At 49.8% G+C, this 18,937-nt stretch overlaps 1 protein-coding gene across 1 annotated transcript in view; it reads left to right on the top strand.

Annotated features, from left to right (window-relative positions):
- Window positions 1-472: 472 nt before the first annotated feature.
- tspan33b (tetraspanin 33b) overlaps window positions 473-18,937 on the top strand; it is a 78,395-nt gene continuing 59,930 nt past the window's right edge. Inside the window, exon 1 of the mRNA XM_072512968.1 lies at window positions 473-815. Within this exon, the coding sequence (XP_072369069.1) occupies window positions 720-815 (96 nt within the window). The 5' untranslated portion in view covers window positions 473-719. The remainder of the gene's footprint in view (window positions 816-18,937) is intronic.

Here is an 18,937-nt window from a genome sequence, read left to right on the forward strand (position 1 = left end):
GTAGCAATGCTGCAATTTGCAAGCAATGCAAATTTGTTATAAATTAGCCAATACTGGCAGAAAAGTACATTTTAACTTTAGCTCCAAGTCTTTGTGAGGAAAATAACATCCCAGCATTTAATAATGGTCTTGTTTAAAGTTTCCGTCGACGTGTAAAATATTTGGCTTAAAGACTGCCATAAAATGTATGTTTTATACCTTTAGAAAGTGTATAATATCTTTATAAATGTACATAAATATACACATTTATACATGATTGTGCAATATATTGCTTAATTATGTGTGTCTGTGTACATGCCACAGAAAAATACTAAAGCCTTACCCTGAAGGTCAGAACAAAAGAGGAGGTCAAGGGCACAGTAAAACCACTGACTTCAGTAATTAAACAGGCTTTATAGAAAAAAAACAGCACTGCAGTTGGTTCTGTGAACGCCAGTGACAACGTGTCCCTAATGATGCTGAATCAGTATTGCCATTCGTGTTGTGTCTGACTGCGTGCGTTCGGCTGCTAAGAGAGTGTGTCTATTTCTGGTACAGACCCAACCAGAGTGAGCTGCAGTGTTCAGTAACAGGCAGGCCCATTCACACACACAGGCACACTGCACAAGCACACCAAGCGAGAAGTCTGCTGACATTTTCTTCATCGCTTATCATTGGGCGGAATCCCTTCTCTTTCCCTGTCCTGATATTTTTCTTATCGCAACTGCTGTATTTCCACAATGGATATTGGAGGAAGATTGAACAGAGGCGTAAATATCACATTCATCAACCCCTGGATTAAGTATTATCTATTTTTCTTCAGCTTCCTGTTCTGGGTAAGTGATTGCTGAGACATTTACAATAATTTTTCTTTTCCAGAACATGTATGCAGCTGTTTAATTCATTTTGTTTGAAGGTTAATTCTTTGCAGCCTGTTCTGTAACATCACCTTCGCCCAGCCACAGACCCCCATCAGTTCTAATTGAATCTATTAGTGAAGGGATTGTTTGAGCTTGCGTTCAAATTTCATTTTGATTATTCCTGGGCTGTGATTTGTAATCATTTCTTGAGGTGCCTATCTGAAAATAAAAAGGATCTTCTGCTGTTTTTATGTGTTGGTGCAGTTATAATTTTAGCTTTCGTGGAATTTACAGGAGTGTTGATTGATACTCTGAGCCTGTTCGACCAGTTGTGAGTGTGTGTGTGTGTGTGTGTGTAGAGTATAGCAAATGCTGGGTAGCTTTAGCGGGTTCTGGATGAACAAGGATGTTCTATCTGGTCACCAATGCCTGAAGTGTGTAGCGCCGACTTTCCATCCCCCTCCCTCAGCTGAAATGTATCGTAGGATTGGGTCCTTGAGATTTCTATTGACTTGATTTGTTTTATGCGGAGTTCATCAGAAGATTATCTTACCGCTCTTACTGCCCCAGAGGGCAGGTCGATCATGCCTTTCTCGACCTGGCTCAGTTGCACATTTGACAACGAGCTCGCCACCACCTTCTCAAGGGCAATTGGGGATGCTGGCTCTGCTAGCAAAGTCCACACATGGCCCATGAAAGAATTTTTAAAACCAGAATGATCGGGGAGTTGCGAAGACCCTTTCACCTTGGGAACATTGCGTTTAACCTCCGCCAGAGTCTTTCAAAGATTAGCTGGCAAAATAATGGCAGTATTTCCGTGCCAATGACTGTAATTACAAAGATAAACTGATTGTCCGAGGTGCCCACAACACCAGGCCGCCTGCACCTGGGACATTGGCTGTGATAGTGTGGAGCTGGTTAATCTGCCCCGTCTCTTTGCTCCCGCAGCGCAGATACTCCCTGTGGGGCAGTGATCTGAATCTGCACATTCAGAGGTCAATGAGAAGATAATTGGCACTGCTGGCCAAATGCCTGGCTCTTGTCCTTAGAGAGGCAGGCTAGCAAGGTCAGACAAAAACAGCAGCAATGACCAATTCATTCTAATACAGTGTTTCTTGGAGTATTCATAGAATCCCTACAGTGCAGAACGAGGCCATTCTGCCCATCGAGTCTGCACCGACCCTCTGAAAGAGCACCTGACGTAGGCCCATTGCCCCACCCCATCCCTGTAACCCCACCTAACGCTTTTTGACATTGAGGGGCAATTTATCATGGCCAATCCACCTAACCTGCACATCTTTGGACTGTGGGAGGAAACCGGAGCACTCGGAGGAAACCCACGTGGACACGGGGAGAACAACAGTGACCCGGAATTGAACCCAGGACCCTGGAGCAGTGAGGCAGCAGTGCTAACTACTGTGCCACCGTGCCACCCTAGCAGGATGGACATGTGCTAGAGGCATGCAGAATATGTACACACACCACACATACACGCACACACATGTACACACAGGTGTACACACATGTAGACACACCCATGTAGACACACCACACACATATACATATACATATACACAAATATACAGCCTCCTCAATCCCTCAAACACTCCTTTCCAAAAGAAACGTCAATTTAAAACGCTCCATGTCGGTCAGGATTTTGTCCCCGTGACGGGACAGGCACGGAGATTGGTGGCTGCTAAAAATAGCACCTCAGGCTGGCATTCCTGTTCCCTGGCTGCATCCTGCCTCTGGATCATTTTCCCCAAGGCAGGACAAGGGCAAGTAGTGGCTAGCCAATCAACATGGTTCAAGGCCGATTAAGGCCTATTGTCGGAGACCACCTGGAGTTTTCCGGTTGGCATGCACAATTGCTTCACAGCTCCAGGGTCCCAAGTTTGATTCTGGCTTGGGTCACTGTCTGTGCGGAGTCTGCACGTTCGTCCCGTGTGTGCGTGGGTTTCCTCCGGGTGCTCCGGTTTCCTCCCACAGTCCAAAGATGTGCAGGTTAGGTGGATTGGCCATGATAAATTGCCCTTAGTGTCCAAAATTGCCCTTAGTGTTGGGTGGGGTTACTGGGTTATGGGGATAGGGTGGAGGTGTTGACCTTGGGTGGGGTGCTCTTTCCAAGAGCCGGTGCAGTCTCGATGGGCCAAATGGCCTCCTTCTGCACTGTAAATTCTATGTTATGCAAGTCTCCGGAGTTGACACGGGACAATTTAGCTGCTTGGAGGTGGCCTCCTGACAGTGGGCCAGGGACCAGGTCGGCTTAGACACTATCTCTGTCTGACAGCCCTGTCCCCCTCCAAAATGGAGATCTGGAAAAGCCTCTTTATTTTAAATATCAAAATGTCGGAGAGGGTGAGTCTGCATTTTGGGGCACCCGGCTGCTGCTTCTAAGCTGGAAGGCTTCCTATTGGCCCTCTGGCTTCGAGACTCCACCCGCCAACCTTAATTGGCCAGTGAGCCCACTCTCCACCCATTGGTTAGCCAATTTGGAGAAAGACACAGATGAGCATCTGCTCCCCAAATAGTGCGGCCTTCTAGCCCTTAAATGAGCCTGACAATAGGTCCCCTATTTGGAGGGGGAAAGGGCTGTCAGACAGAGATAGTGTCTAAGCCTAAAGCCTGCAGGAAAAACCCTGCCCATTATGTTTTTCAGGAATATCCTGATTTTCGCCCAGCTTGCTGTAGATTTAGATTTATCAGATTTATTGTCCTGTTTGTTCTGTGTACAGACCAGGCAGATCGTCCCATACATAAAAAACATAGGACATACGATAGATACACAACATAGCACACATAGGCACAGACATCGGACGAAGCATACGGAGTGTAGTACTACACAGTAGAGAAGATGTGTAGAAAGATCAATTCAGTCCATAAGAGGGTCATTCAGGAGTCTGGTAACAGTGCGGAAGAAGCTGTTTTTGAATCTGTTAATGCGTGTTCTCAGACTTCTGTATCTCCTGCCCAATGGAAGGTTGGATTGGATTTATTTATTGTCATGTGTACCGAGGTATTGTTCTGCGTACAGTTCGGACAGATCGTTCCATACATGAAAACAAAACATAGGGCAAACATAAATAGGCAATGTAAATACATAGACACAGGCATCGGGTGAAGCACACAGGAGCGCAGTATTACTCAGTGGAGGTTAGAAGAGAGAATAAGCCAGGTGGGAGGGGCCTTTGATTATGCTGTCCACTTTCCCAAGGCAGCGGGAGGTGTAGATGGAGTCAATGGATGGGAGGCAGGTTTGCGTGATGGACTGGGCTGTGTTCACGACTCTCTGTAGTTTCTTACAGTCTTTGGCCGAGCAGTTGCCAAACCAGGCTGTGATGCAGCCAGATAGGATGCTTTCTATGGTACATCTGTAAACATTGGTAAGAGTCAGGGTGGGCATGCCGAATTTCCTTTGTTTCCTGAGGAAGTACAGGCGCTGTTGTGATTTCTTGGTCATAGTGTCGGCGTGGATGGACCAGGACAGATTGTTGGTGATGTGCGGATTATTATTTATCTCTGATAAACATTCACTCGGAATAAATTAATGTAGAGTTGAGAGGTTGGTTTAATTCTGTCGTATTTTGTGGGGTCGGTGCCTCTTTGATGTCTTTAACTTTATCCTCTTTGTGGTGTAGACCTCAACTCGGTACCCTAGGTAAATCACTTTGCCTTCCTGCACACCTGTATCAGAAAATCACTCAAAATCTCCTCCAGATTTGCTAGGTGCTCTTTTTCCATGGCTCCTGTGATTAGTGCGTTGTCGACGTATACTGCCACATTAGATAGCCCTTGGAGAATGTTCTTCATCACCTGCATGCCGACGAGACACCGAAGAGCAGGCGTGTATATTCGTATCACATGGTGTTAATCGTCACATACTTCCTGGCTGACTCGTCTAGTTCTAGCTGAAGATAGGCATGGCTTATAGCTAGTTTGGTGAAGGTTTGCCACCCTGCCTGTTTGGCTCACATAATGTCTAGGCTTGGCATGGGCTACCAATCTAAATGTGAGGCTTTATTAACTGTTAGTTTATAGTCCCGACAAAGGCATACTGCCTTATTGGGCTTGAGGACAGGGACTACTGGCGCAGCCCACTCTGCGAACTGCACTGGTTGTAGTATCCCGAGGCTCTCTAACCGCTCAAGTTTGGTTTCTACTTTGGTAAGTAAAGCGTATGGGACTGGCCGTGCCCTGAAATATTTGGGTAGGGTGTCGGGGTTCACATAAATCTTTGCCCTTGCTCCCTTTATTCTACCAAGGCCCTCTTGGTACACCTCGGGGTATTTTCCAATGACCTTGTACAGTCTACTGGTTCCTCATTTAAATATTTGTAGCCAGTCACTATTCAAGAGGCTGGGTCCTAGTCCTCATGCAACTATGAGCAGGAGTCGGGCCGTCTGCTGCCCATAAGTAGCCAGGGTCATAGTGATCCCCATAATCTTCAATGTTCCCCTGTATATGTGGCCAACCTGGTCCTGGAATCTCACAGACCTAGGGGCAAGATGCCCATCCAGATGCACCGGAAGGGTCAATAAAGGGGAACCAGTAGATGCAGTAAACTTGGATCCCAAAAGGCCCTCGATAATGTGCCGCTCAAAAGGTTAATAATTTACAAGATAGGGTCATAGAGTAAAATATTAGCACAGATAGAGAATTGGTTAAGACAGGAAGCAAAGAGTGGGGATGAATGAGGCATTTTCAAGTTGGCAGGCTGTGACCAACAGAGTGCCTCAGGGTTCAATACTAGGGGCTCAGCTATTTACAATCCATATTAATGACTTAGACAAGGGGACAGAGATTCATATATCTAAGTTTGCTGATGATACAAAGTTAATTGGGAATGTAAGCTGTGAGGAAGACACAAAGAGGCTGCAAAGAATCATAGACAGGTTAATTGAGTGAGCAAAAAGGTGGCAGATGGATTATAATGTGGGGATACTTGAGGTTGTTCACTTTGGTTGCAAGAATAATAAAGCAGAATTTCTTTTAAAGGTGTGAAACTTGTAAATGTTGAAGTCCGGAGGAACTTGAGTGTCAAGTTCCAAGTGCCATAGGGACACAGAAAGGGAGTGTATAATAATAATAACCTTTATTGTCACAAGTAGGCTTACATTAACACTGCAATGAAGTTACTGTGAAAAGCCCATAGTCGCCACATTCTGGCACCTGTTCGGGTACACAGAGGGAAAATTCAGAATGTCCAAATTACCTGACAGCACGTCTTTCGGGACTTGTGGGAGGAAACCGGAGCGCCCGGAGGAAACCCACGCAGACACGGGGAGAACGTGCAGACTCCGCACAGACAGCGACCCAAGCCGGGAATCGAACCTGGGACCCTGGAGCTGTGAAGCAACAGTGCTAACCACTGTGCTACTGTGCTGCCCGTAGTGTGCAGGTACAACAAGCAATCAGGGAGGTAAATGATGCGTTACCCTCTACTGCAAGGGGATTGGAGCACAATTGCTGCAGCTCTATAGGGTTTTGGTGAGACCACATCTAAAATGCTGTGTGCCGTTTTAATCGTCATAATAAAGGAAAGATAAGCAATCATTGGAGACAATACACAAGTTTGGTCCCTGGGAAGAGAGGGCTGTCCTGTGTTTACAAGTTCACTAAATTGAGCCTTTATTCTCTCGCATTTAGAAGAGTCAGAGGTGATGATCTAATTAAAACACACAAGATTCTGAAGAGACTTGTCAGGATAGAGGTTGTTTCTCCTGGCTGGGAATCTGGAACATGGGGGCACAATCGCAGGATAAGGGGATGATCATTGAAGACTGAGATGAGGAGAAATTACTTCACAAACCTTTGGTCGTTTGGGGAAATGAAGGGGTATGGGAGTGGGCAGGAGAGTGGAGTTGAAGTTGAAGATTACTCAAGTTCGTATTGAATGGCAGAGCAAGCTCAAGGGGCTATATGGTCTACTCCTCCTACTTCTCATGACAAAACACTAGCCATTGGTGTGGGTTACTGGTGATATTTTACAATGTGGAATGAAATATGTTGGCTGATTGCACACCTATGAACTGCCTTTGGAAGTATTACTTTGTTAAAGATAGAACATAAATGCAAATTGTTGCTGCTTCCGTTTTGAGAAGAAGAACAAATTAACATCATATTTAGTACTTAAATAGTTCTGGGAACTGAGTTTGTGCCTTCAAGATATATTCTAGACCTTTGGGCTATTTCATTCGTGTGGTGAACCACTGTAATAGGAGATGTAAGGTAGGACCTGCACTACAGGTTCGCCGGTAGCTCCTGCCGGCTGGCTCCGCCCACGGAGAACTGTATCAATATGTATGATCTCCAGTGCCCTGCCATTTCGCCAGCTGCAGCAGGAGGCCACACATCTGACTGTAATAAAGCCACAGTTGTACCCAACTTTAGTCTTTGTGCAATTGATCGTGCATCAATTAGATAGGACAATTACTATTGTATCTAGGATTTTAAAAATCCTTCTGGGCATTTAATTTGCCCCAGTTATATGGGTCCATGTGTATCTAAAGCACAGAGGAATTTCCCCTCCACTGTTGTAGACAATGGTCAGATTTACCGCCCCCTTCCCATGTGTTTTCCAGCAGCTTTCCATTGGCCGCCGGACTGGATCTTCCAGGCCCGCCGAGGTCTATGGGATTTTATATGGTTCAACCACCGGGGAACCTGCCACGGGGGGTCGGGTCACCTTCACCGGGACCGGAAGATCCTGCTGGTGGGAAGGTCTGGAAAATCCCACCAATCTAGGTTTCTGAAATGATACATTCCAAATCATTAAGATTTTTGCTCCATAGTGTAATGCCCAAACTGAGTTTGCCTACATGTGACACAATTTCCCCCCGTTTCCCTGTCGATTATATCACATACGCATTCTTCAATCCCAATCCAAACCGTTGGCGTCAACTATTTGTTACTAAAAACAAGCACGACCAAGCAGCAAGAAGCAAGATCAATCCTCATTCTGATGAACCATTTCACAGTTTGACTGACACGCAAGAATTAACAAAGGAGTACGAAACAGGGACAGCTGTGAGCAGCATTCATCGCTCAGAATGATCCTTTATCTGAGACTGTTGTGGCTCTGTGTGTTAGTGTTGCTGTCGCACTTCCTTCTAATGAGAAACAGCCTCTGAGTACCCAACCTGCCTTCTCTATTCAGCAGAGTCTTTGCAGAGTAATCTGCAAGGCTCCACAGCTGTCACTTGGAAATACAATCCCTCCAACATCTGTTCTGGATGTTAAGGGTTCTGTTACTGAAAAAGGCACAGGGAGTTGTTCGCCCAGTGTCAGGTCTAACATTCATTCCTCCACCAGAAGCATCGCAAGATTTCTCATTTTGTCAGCACTCAATGGCTGCCATATTTCCATCGGATATGCGGCAAAGAAGCAGGCCATTCGGCCCAACTGGTCCGTGCTGGTGTTTGTGCCCCACCCAAGCCTCCTCCAATCTTTCCTCATCTAAATCTGTCAACAATACCCTTCTCCTTCATTTCCTTGTCTAGATTCCCCTTGAATGCTAAATACCTTTCACATCACGTAGCGAGTTCCACATTCTCACCACTCTCTGGATCGAGACGCTTCTTCTGAATTCCTTATTGGATTTCTTGGTGACTATAATATATTGATGGCCTCCAGTTACGCTCTGCCTCACGAGTGGGAACATTCTCTCACCATCCACTCGGTCAAAACCTTTTATCATTTTAAAAACCTCTGTTAGGTCGTCCATCAGCCGCCTTCTTTCAGGAGGAAAGAGACCCAGTCTTTCAATCCCTTCCTGATATGTATGTACATGCATTCCTGCTGTCAGACTTGTAAATCTTCTCTGCACCCTCTCCTCTTCCTCTATATTCTCTTCATAAAATGGCAACCAGGACTGTACTCTAAGTGTAGTCTAACCAAGGTTCGATATAGGTTCAGCATAACCAGCATAACCTTTGAATTTTATCCCTCTACAAATATAGCATAGTTTAGAAATAGAGCCTGGTTTGCCTTTTTACCGCCTTGCTAACGTGTGGCGCAAGGTTAGTGATAACTCCAATGGATACTAGTCTAACCTTCCTAACCTTTCCTCATAAGACCTGTTGCTTGTACTGTGGCGGTTGGGGAGGGGGATGCAAAGGGAGAGCCCCATTGATTGTGCTGTGGTGATGGGGAGGGGTTGGTGATGGGGGGCGGGGAGCCCCGTTGATTGTGCTGTGGGGGGGGGGGGGGGGTGGGGGGGGGGGTTGGTGTGAGGGGAGAGCCCTGTTCATTGTTCTGTGGTGTGGGGGGGGGGGGGGGGGGGGTTGGTGTGAGGGGAAAGCCCTGTTGATTGTTCTGTGATGGGGGGGGGGGGGAGAGCCCTGTTGATTGTTCTGTGGTGGGGGGGGGGGGCGCTCTATCAGGCCCCGCCCCACCAGGCTGACAGCATAAACGCCACTCACTGAGTTTCTTTTCCAGAGTGCCAGAACATCTGGGCTAAAAACCCGGCTGTGCAGCTGAAGAGCTACTCGTCGGGTTTCAGTCAGAGGCTGACACTCCGCCCAGAATCTTTGACTATTTTAAGGTAGAGGTGGATAGATTCTTGGTAAGCAAGGGAGTGGATAGGTTATCGGGGGTAGATGGAATGGGGGTAGAGATAACAATCAGATCAGCCATGATCTTAGTAAATGGCGGAACAGGCTCGAGGGGCTGAATGGCCTACTCCAGTTCCTTGTTCATATGTTTGTAAAACCAAATGTGGGTCCATTACAAGCGTAGTTAGCAGAATTTATAATGGGGAATAAGGAAATAGCAGTGATACAAAACAAATATTTGTGTCTGTCTGCCTTCACGGAGGAAAAAACCTCCCAGAAATAATGGAGATCAAAGGGCTAGTGTAAATGAGGAACTGCAAGATATTAATGTTAGTAAAAAATTGTACTGGAGAAGTTAATGGAACTTAATAGTATATAAATTACCTTAACCTGATGATCTACATCCCAGAATGTTGAACGAGGTGGCTGCAGAGATAGTGGGTGGAATTGCACCATAATCTGTCAGGCTCGGACTGAAAACCGCCGTGTATCTCGCCAGGTGCACAACTGCGTTTTCTGCACAGAAAATCTGGGGGGGGGGGGGCGGTTTACGTCACAAAATCGCCCCAGTGGATTCATTGGTGGTCACCTTTCAAAATTCTGTTAACCCTGGATAAATTCCTGCAGATTGCAAAGTCGTAAACATTACCCCACTGTTCAGGAAAACAGGGAGCTGCAGACCTGTTAGCCTGATATCAGCCATAAGGTAAATGCTATGATAAATTGTGGAATATCAGGATACTTTGCAAATAATGGTCAGAGTGGACAGAGACACGGTGGTTTTGTGAATGGGACATCATGGGCGAAATTCTCCCGAAACGGCGCGATGTCCGCCAACTGGCGCCCAAAACGGGGCCAATCAGACGGGCATCACGCCGCCCCAAAGGTGCGGAATGCTCCGCATCTTTGGGGGCCGAGCCCCAACATTGAGGGGCTAGGCCGACGCCGGAGGAATTTCTGCCCCGCCAGCTGGCGGAAAAGGCCTTTGGTGCCCCGCCAGCTGGCGCGGAAATGACATCTCGGGGCGGCGCATGCGCGGGAGCGTCAGCGGCCGCTGACAGTTTCCCACGCATGCGCAGTGGAGGGAGTCCCTTCCGTCTCTGCCATGTTGGAGACCGTGGCAGAGGCGGATGGGAAAGAGTGCCCCCACGGCACAGGCCCGCCCGCGGATCGGTGGGCCCTGATCGCGGGCCAGGCCACCGTGGGGGTACCCCCCGGGGCCAGATTGCCCCGCCCCCCCCCTTGTCCCGCCGGTAAGGTAGGTGATTTAATTTACGCTGGCGGGACAGGCAATTTATTGGCGGGACTTCGGCCCATCCGGGCCGGAGAATCGAGTGGGGGGGCCCGCCAACCGGCGAGGCGCGATTCCCACCCCCGCCGAATATCCGGTGCCAGAGACTTCGGCAACCGGCGGGGGCGGGATTCACGCCAGCCCCCGGCGATTCTCCGACCCGGCGGGGGGTCGGAGAATGTCGCCCCATGTTTTACAAACCTGGTGGAGTTTTTTGTGAATGTAACTGGCAGAATAGATAAGGGGGAACTGGCGAATGTGGTATATTTGGATTTTCAGAAAGCTTTTGATGAGGAACTGCACAAGAGGTTAGGAGCCCAGGAGATTGGGTGGAATATGCTGGCATGGATTGAAAATTGATTAATGGACAGAAAACAGAGAGTGGCAATAAATGGGTCATTTTCAGGTTAGCAGTGTGTGACAAATGGGTACTGCACGGAGTGCTTGAGCCTCAGCTATTCACCGTCTATATCAATGATTTGGATGTGTAATATTTCCAGATTTGTCGGTGACACAAAACTAGATGGAAGTCTGAGTTATGAAGATGCTTCAGGGCGATTTGCAGAGGTTAAGTTAGTGGGCAAAACATTGGCACTTGGAATACAATGTGGAGTAATGTGAGTTTATCCACTTTGGTACAATAAACAGAAATACAGAAGAGTATTTATTAAATGGTGGCAGGCTGCGAAGCATTGAACATCAAAGGGACTTGGGTGCCCCTGTTCGTGAGTCACGGAAAGCTAACATGCAGGTACAGCGAGCAGTTAAGAAGTATGTTGGCACTTATTACCAAAGAATTTGAGTATGGGAGTAAAGATGTCTGACTGCAATTATATACCACCTTGGTGAGACCACACCTAGAGGAGTGTGTGCCGTTCTGGTCAACTTACTCAAGGAAAGATATACTTGCCCTTGACAAAGTGCAACAAAGGTTCACCATACTAATTGCTGGGATGGAGAGATAATCCGAGGAGGAAAGATTAAATTAACAGGGCTTTTATTCTCTGAATTTTGGAAGAATGAGAGGTGATCTCATTCAAATGTACAAAATACTTACAGGGCTCGGCAGGGTAGATGCAGGAAGGACGTTTCCCCAGGCTGTGATGTCTAGAACCAGGGTATACAGTCTCAGAATACAGGCAAAGGTAATTTAAGACGAAGATTTAAGACTTTACTTGTGGAGATGGTGAAGTAGTGGTAATGTCGCTGGAATAGTAATCCAGTAGGCCCAGGCTCTGAGGATACAGGTTCAAATCGCACCACGGCAGCTGGTGGAATTTGAATTCAATTAATAGACCTGGAATTGAAGGCTAGTTTCAATAATCTGACCATGAAACTGTCATTGTAATTGGGCGGCACAGTGGTTAGCACTGCTGCCTCACAGCACCAGGGACCGGGGTTTAATTCCAGCCTTGGATTCACAGATGAGGAGGAATTTCTTCATTCAGAGAGTGGTGGTGATTATTTCAGATTTTCTACCCCAGAGGGCTGTGGAGAATTAGTCATTGAGCATGTTCAAAACTGAGATTAGATTTCCACATGTTAAAATCATCAAGGGGTACGGGGACAGTACAGAAAAATAGTGTTGAAGTAGAAGATCTGCCATGATCTCATTGAATGGCGGAGAGGTCATGAAGGGCTGAATGGCGGAGAGGCCATGAGGGGCTGAATGGCCTACTCCTGCTCCTATTTCTTATGTTCCTCAGGGTTGACTATTGCCACCAATTTGTCATCACAAATTTAGAAATTTTGTTCTTGCTTCCGAAGTTCAAATTGTTATTGTAAATTGTGAACAAAATGGTGCCAGCACTAATCTTTGTGGAATACCACTTTCCACCTTCTACTGCTCTGAATAACTATGCTTTACTATCCTGACAGACCCATTGTTTCAGCCTGTTCCTAACCTGCTGAACTAATTTCTTCCTATCTTGACCCTATTTTACTCCTCTTGTCCAGTCTCTCCTCTTCTACATCCACAACGCTTTTGATGTCCTACGTTGCTTCATCAATTTACAGTTTCCTGGTCGCCTCTTTGACCAGAGACATCCAATCTCTCTACACCTCCGGCCCCCTCCAGGACAATCTGAGGACTCTCCACTTCTTCCTTGAATTGGAGGCCCAACCTGTCCCAATCCACCACCGCCCTCTTCCACCTGGCTGAACTTGTTCTCTCATTGAACACTTTTTCGTTTAACTCATCTCACTTCCTCCAAATAAAAGACTTTGCTATGGGTATTTATAAGGTCCTAGCTAAGCCTGCCTCTTTCCAGGATATGTTGAACATTTCTTGTTCCAGTCGTCTTTGGGCCCCCTCCCTCACCTTTTTTCCTGATACGTTGCTGACTGTATTGCCGCCGTTTCCTGCTCTCAGCTGGAACTCAAAACGTTTGTCAACTTTGCTTGTAACACGGATGGCACGGTGGCCCAGTGGTTAGCACTTCTGCCTACGGCGCTGAATCCAATTGCAGGGAGCTGGCACGCTGAAGCCAGTAAATAGGTGGAAAGATTTTACAACAGTCCCTCATCCTGGGGCTGGTTTAGCACAGGGCAAAATCGCTGGCTTTTAAAGCAGACCAAGGCAGGCCAGCAGCACGGTTCAATTCCCGTACCAGCCTCCCCGAACAGGCGCCGGAATGTGGCGACTAGGGGCTTTTCACAGTGACTTCATTTGAAGCCTACTTGTGACAATAGCAATTTTCATTTCATTTCATTTCCTAGTTTAGCCTGCGACTCCCTCGAGGCGGGGAAACCTGGTTATCCAGAGTTCAATTTTAAATGGTGAATAAAAATGAGTCACGCGGCTTCACTGTAATATTTAACATGCCGTCTCTCCTCTTTGGAGATGTTTGGGCCGCCCACCATCCTGACTGTATTAAAACCAGATGTGTGGGCTGGGGCAGGATTTAGACTTGAAACAAGCAACCTGAACCCACGCATTTATTGGGGTTGAAATGACCCCTCAAAAATGTCTGAATGAGCCTGGCTGAATATCAGCGAGAGGAACGGCTGGGGAATACACTGAGCACTGCCCACAGGCTTTACTGGACTGTTGGGGTTTTTTTTGCCTTGGTGCCCTGTTAATTGGACTGTGAAAATATTTCATTTGATTTAATCTCATTCTTTTTGTTCCTGACAGTAGCTGCTTTACATTCCGAGCTGAATGACTAAGACCGAATGGTGATTTTGCAAACACTGCCCTGACTGTGCTCACTCCTGTTTATGCAGCAGTTCATACATCATTTATATAAGCCATGATCCACCATTAAAGATAGCAAGCAGGGTCTGTGACTACAACTGCGTTCATCCTCACTGATGCAACTGTACTCTCAGATTGTCCAGTTTGCTCCATTAATTCCATAGTCAGCGGCACAGATAGGCGCTTCTGTGGTCGTGAAAAAGACTCCACGTTGGCGCCTTGCCTCCCTAGTGCCAGGGTCCGGCATGTCACTGAACGGCTGCAGGGCATCCTGAAGGGGGAGGGTGATAAGGCAGAGGCCAGGGTACATGTTGTACCAATGACAAAGGTAGAAAGAGGGATGAGGTCTTGCATCAGGAATTCAGGGAGCTAGGCTAAAAAGCAGGGCCCCTCGGGTTGTAATCTCTGGATTACTCCGGTGCCACGTGCTAGCGAGTATAGAAATAGGAGAACAGCACAGATGAATGCGTGGCTTAAGAGTTGGTGCAGGAGGGAGGGTTTTAGATTCCTGGAGAACTGGGACTGTTTATGGGGAAGGTGGGATCTGTACAAGTGGGACGGTCTACATCTAAACCAGAGCGGGTCTAACATCCTTGCTGACGGGTTTGCTAATGCTGTTGGGAGGAGTTTAAACTAGTTTAGCAGGGGGAGGGGATCGCAGAATAGGGACCCAATATAACATAGAAAAGCAATCAGGTCAGAGGGAATACAGCAGTAGTAAGTTTCAAGGGAGTAAGACAAGGCTGGATCGCCTCTACTTTAATGCCCGGAGTATTACAGGTAAAACGGATGAGCGAAGGGCGAGGGTTGACACGTGTGTAATGATATGGATAATGTAAGGAGTGTAAAGGGTTAACAAGATGATGTTCGGGACTTCCGGTTGCGGCTATGCAGAGCTAAGTCGCACATTCAGCAGCTCCCGCAAAAATGGACTTTTGGGCTCTTTTCAGGCCCCCAACGGCACTTTTGCACCGATTCCCGGTGTGGGAAGAAGATTACAACAATTCCCCGATAGTATATGGCTTTTATCAGGAGCGGGGCGACTAAAAAAGTGGTGGTGGACCCGAAGAAGGTGCGAGGGAAGAAGAACAAAATGGCGGCGGGCGGGGACCAGGCAGCGTGGATGCAGTGGGCGCAGGAGCAACAGGAGGTGATCCAGCGCTGCTTCAGGGAGATTAAAGCGGACCTGCTTGAGCCGATGAAGGCTTCTATCGATAAGCTGCTGGAGACACAGACGGCCCAGGGGGTGGCGATCAGTGAGACCCGACAAAAGATCTCCGACAACGAGGACGAGATCTTAGGCCTGGCGGTAAAGGTGGAGGCGCACGAGGCGCTCCACAAGAAATGGCAGGAGCGGTTCAAGGTGATGGAGAATCGGTCGAGGCGGAAGAATCTGCGGATTCTGGGCCTCCCGGAGGGGCTGGAGGGGCCGGACGTGGGGGCCTATGTGGTCACCATGTTAAACTCGCTGATGGGGCGGGGTCCTTCCAGGGGTCCCTGGAGCTGGAAGGGGCCCATAGAGTGTTGGCGAGGAGGCCCAAGGCTAACGAGCCTCCGTGGGCGGTGCTGGTGCGGTTTCATCGGTTCGCTGATCGGGAGTGTGTGCTCAGGTGGGCCAAGAAGGAGAGGTTCGAATATACCAGGATTGGAGTGCGGAGGTGGCGAAGAGGAGGGCCGGGTACAATCGGGCGAAGGCGGTGCTGCACAGGAAGGGGGTGAAGTTTGGCATGTTGCAGCCGGCGCGACTGTGGGTCACCTACAAGGACCGGCACCATTATTTTGAGTCTCCGGAGGCGGCGTGGGCCTTTGTTCAGGCCGAGAAGTTGGACATAGATTGAGGGTCGGGATGGGCGTTTGGGGATTGCGGTTGAAATGTTACTTTTTGAGGGGGGGGGTCCTTTGCTCTTGTTTTTTTCTTTCTGGTTCGGTGAGGGTGGTCAGGGCGGGTTGGGCACGGTTTTGGTTGGGTTGGTCGGGGGGGCTCTTGGAGGGGGGTAAGCAAATGGAACAGGGGTGGATGGCCGGCGGTGAGATGGGGCCCCGCGAGGGAGGGAGAGGCCCGTGTTGGGGGTGAGGGAATTGGGCCTGTAAAAGGAGCTGCGTCAGAGGTGGCGGGGCCGGGTAGGTGGTAAGCGGGGGCTTTTTCCCGCGCTGAAGACTGGAGGGGGTGGGGCCGGGGCGGGGAAGCGAGGGTTGTTTCCCGCGCTTAGGATGGAAGGGGAGGGGGAGAGCCTGTGGATGGGGAACGGAAGAGGAGGGTGTGTCACACAATGGGAGGAGTCGAAGGAGAGGCGGGAGTGGCCGGGGTCAGCAGGAGTCAGCTGACTTGCGTAAGTGGGGGGAGTAAAACAGCTAGGATGGGTCCTAGCCGTAGGGGGGTGGAGGGTGGGGGGGTGGGTAGGGGGGAATCGAGTTGCTGCTGCTATGGTCAAGGGGGAGCTGGAGCGAGTGGGGGGGGGGGGGGTCGAGACGGGGGTCTGCTGCCGTGGGGAACGGGCCGGGTGTGGGGTGCGGGCGTGTGGCTGGCCGAGGAGGGGTTATGGCTAGTCGGCGGGGGAGGGGGGCGGGTAACCCCCGATCCGGCTGATAACCTGGAATGTAAGGGGACTGAACGGGCCGGTCAAGCGGGCCCGCGTGTTCGCGCACCTGAAGGGGCTGAAGGCGGATGTGGTTATGCTCCAGGAGACACACCTGAAGGTGGCAGACCAGGTAAGACTGAGGAAAGGGTGGGTAGGTCAGGTGTTTCATTCGGGGCTGGATGCCAAAAATCGAGGGGTGGCGATTTTGGTGGGAAAGAAGGTGTCATTCGAGGCGTCGAGCATTGTGGCAGATAATGGCGGTAGGTACGTAATGATAAGTGGTAAGTTGCAGGGAGAGAGGGTGGTACTGGTCAGTGTGTATGCCCTGAACTGGGACGATGCGGGTTTTATGCGGCGCATGTTGGGTCGGATCCCAGACTTGGAAGTGGGGGGCCTGATAATGGGGGGAAGACCTTAACACGGTGCTGGATCCGGCACTGGATCGCTCCAGGTCTAGGACGGGTAGGAAGCCGGCGGCAGCTAGAGTGTTGAGGGGATTTATGGACCAGATGGGAGGAGTGGACCCTTGGAGATTTGCACGGCCGGGGGCTAGGGAATTTTCATTCTTCTCACATGTCCATAAGGCTTATTCCCGAATCGACTTTTTTATTTTGAGTAGGGCGCTGATAGCGAGAGTAGAGGATACCGCGTATTCAGCAATAGCCATTTCAGACCACGCCCCGCATTGGGTGGACTTAGAGCTGGGGGAGGAGAGGGACCAGCGCCCGTTGTGGCGCTTGGAGGTGGGGCTGTTGGCGGACGAGGAGGTGAGTGAACGGGTCCGAGGAAGTATAGAGAGGTACTTGGAGACCAATGACAACGGGGAGGTCCGAGTGGGGATGGTATTGGAGGCGCTGAAGGAGGTGGTTAGGGGAGAGCTGATCTCCATTAGGGCCCACAAGGAGCGGAGGGAGCAGGGAGAGAGGGAGAGGTTGGTGGGGGAGATGGTGAGGGTAGACAGGAGGTATGCGGAGGTGCCCGAGGAAGGGTTGTTGAGGAAGAGGCGCAGCCTCCAGGCCGAATTCGACCTGGTGACCACCAGGAAGGCGGAGGTGCAGTGGAGGAAGGCCCAGGGGGCGATTTACGAGTATGGGGAAAAGGCAAGCCGGATGCTGGCGCATCAGCTTCGGAAGCGGGACGCAGCTAGGGAGATCGGGGGAGTTAAGGACAGGGGAGGGAGTGTGGTGCGGAGTGGGGTTGGCATCAATGCGGTCTTCAGGGACTTTTATGAGGGATTGTACCGGTCCGAGCCCCCACGGGAGGAGGGAGAGATGGGCCACTTCCTGGACCAATTGAGGATTCCGAAGGTGGAGGAGGGACTGGTGGTGGGATTGGGGGGCCCGATTGGGCTGGAGGAGCTGACCAAAGGGACAGGAAGCATGCAGGCGGGGATGGCACCGGGGCCGGACGGTTTCCCGGTCGAGTTCTATAAAAAATATATGGACCTGTTGGGCCCGTTGCTCGTTAGGACCTTCAATGAGGCAAGGGAGTTGCTAAATGTAGATGCCAAGGTGCTGGCGAAGGTCTTAGCCACGAGGATTGAGGATTGTGTGCCGCAGGTCATCCACGAAGACCAGACGGGGTTCGTGAAGGGGAGACAGTTGAACGCGAATGTGCGGAGGCTTTTGAACGTTATCATGATGCCGGCGAGGGAGGGGGAGGTGGAGATAGTGGTGGCGATGGACACTGAGAAAGCCTTTGATAGGGTAGTGTGGTGGTACTTGTGGGAGCTGCTGAAGAGGTTTGGGTTTGGGGAGGGGTTTGTCAGGTGGGTTAAGCTGTTGTATGAGGTCCCGATGGCAAGTGTGACCACAAATAGGAGGAGGCCCAAGTACATTTGGTTGCACCGAGGGACGAGGCAGGGGTGTCGCCTGTCCCCCCTGCTCTTCGCACTGGCGATTGAACCCCTGGCTATGGCACTGAGGGAGTCGAGGAACTGGAGGGGGTTGGTGCGGGGTGGGGAGGAGCATAGGGTGTCGCTCTATGCGGACGACTTGCTGCTATATGTGGCGGACCCGGTGGGGGGAATGCCGGAGGTAATGAGGATCCTGAGGGATTTCGGGGATTTTTCGGGGTACAAGCTCAACATGGGGAAGAGCGAGCTGTTCGTGGTTCACCCAGGGGACCAGGAGAGGGGGATTGGCGAGCTCCCACTAAAAAGGGCGGAGAGGAGCTTCAGGTATTTGGGGGTCCAGGTGGCCAGGAGCTGGGAGGCCCTGCATAGGCTTAATTTCACAAGGCTGGTGGAGCAAATGGAGGAGGAGTTCAAGAGGTGGGACGCGTTGCCGCTGTCCTTGGCGGGTAGGGTGCAGTCAATCAGAATGACGGTGCTCCCAAGGTTTTTGTTCCTGTTCCAGTGCCTCCCCGTGTTTATCCCGAAGGCCTTCTTTAGGCGGGTTAACAGGAGTATAATGGGGTTTGTGTGGGCGCGAGGGACTCCGAGGATGAGAAGGGTGTTCCTGGAGCGGAGTAGGGATGGG

Source organism: Scyliorhinus torazame, chromosome 1 (genome assembly GCF_047496885.1).
Source record: "Scyliorhinus torazame isolate Kashiwa2021f chromosome 1, sScyTor2.1, whole genome shotgun sequence".
Taxonomy (NCBI): domain Eukaryota; kingdom Metazoa; phylum Chordata; class Chondrichthyes; order Carcharhiniformes; family Scyliorhinidae; genus Scyliorhinus; species Scyliorhinus torazame.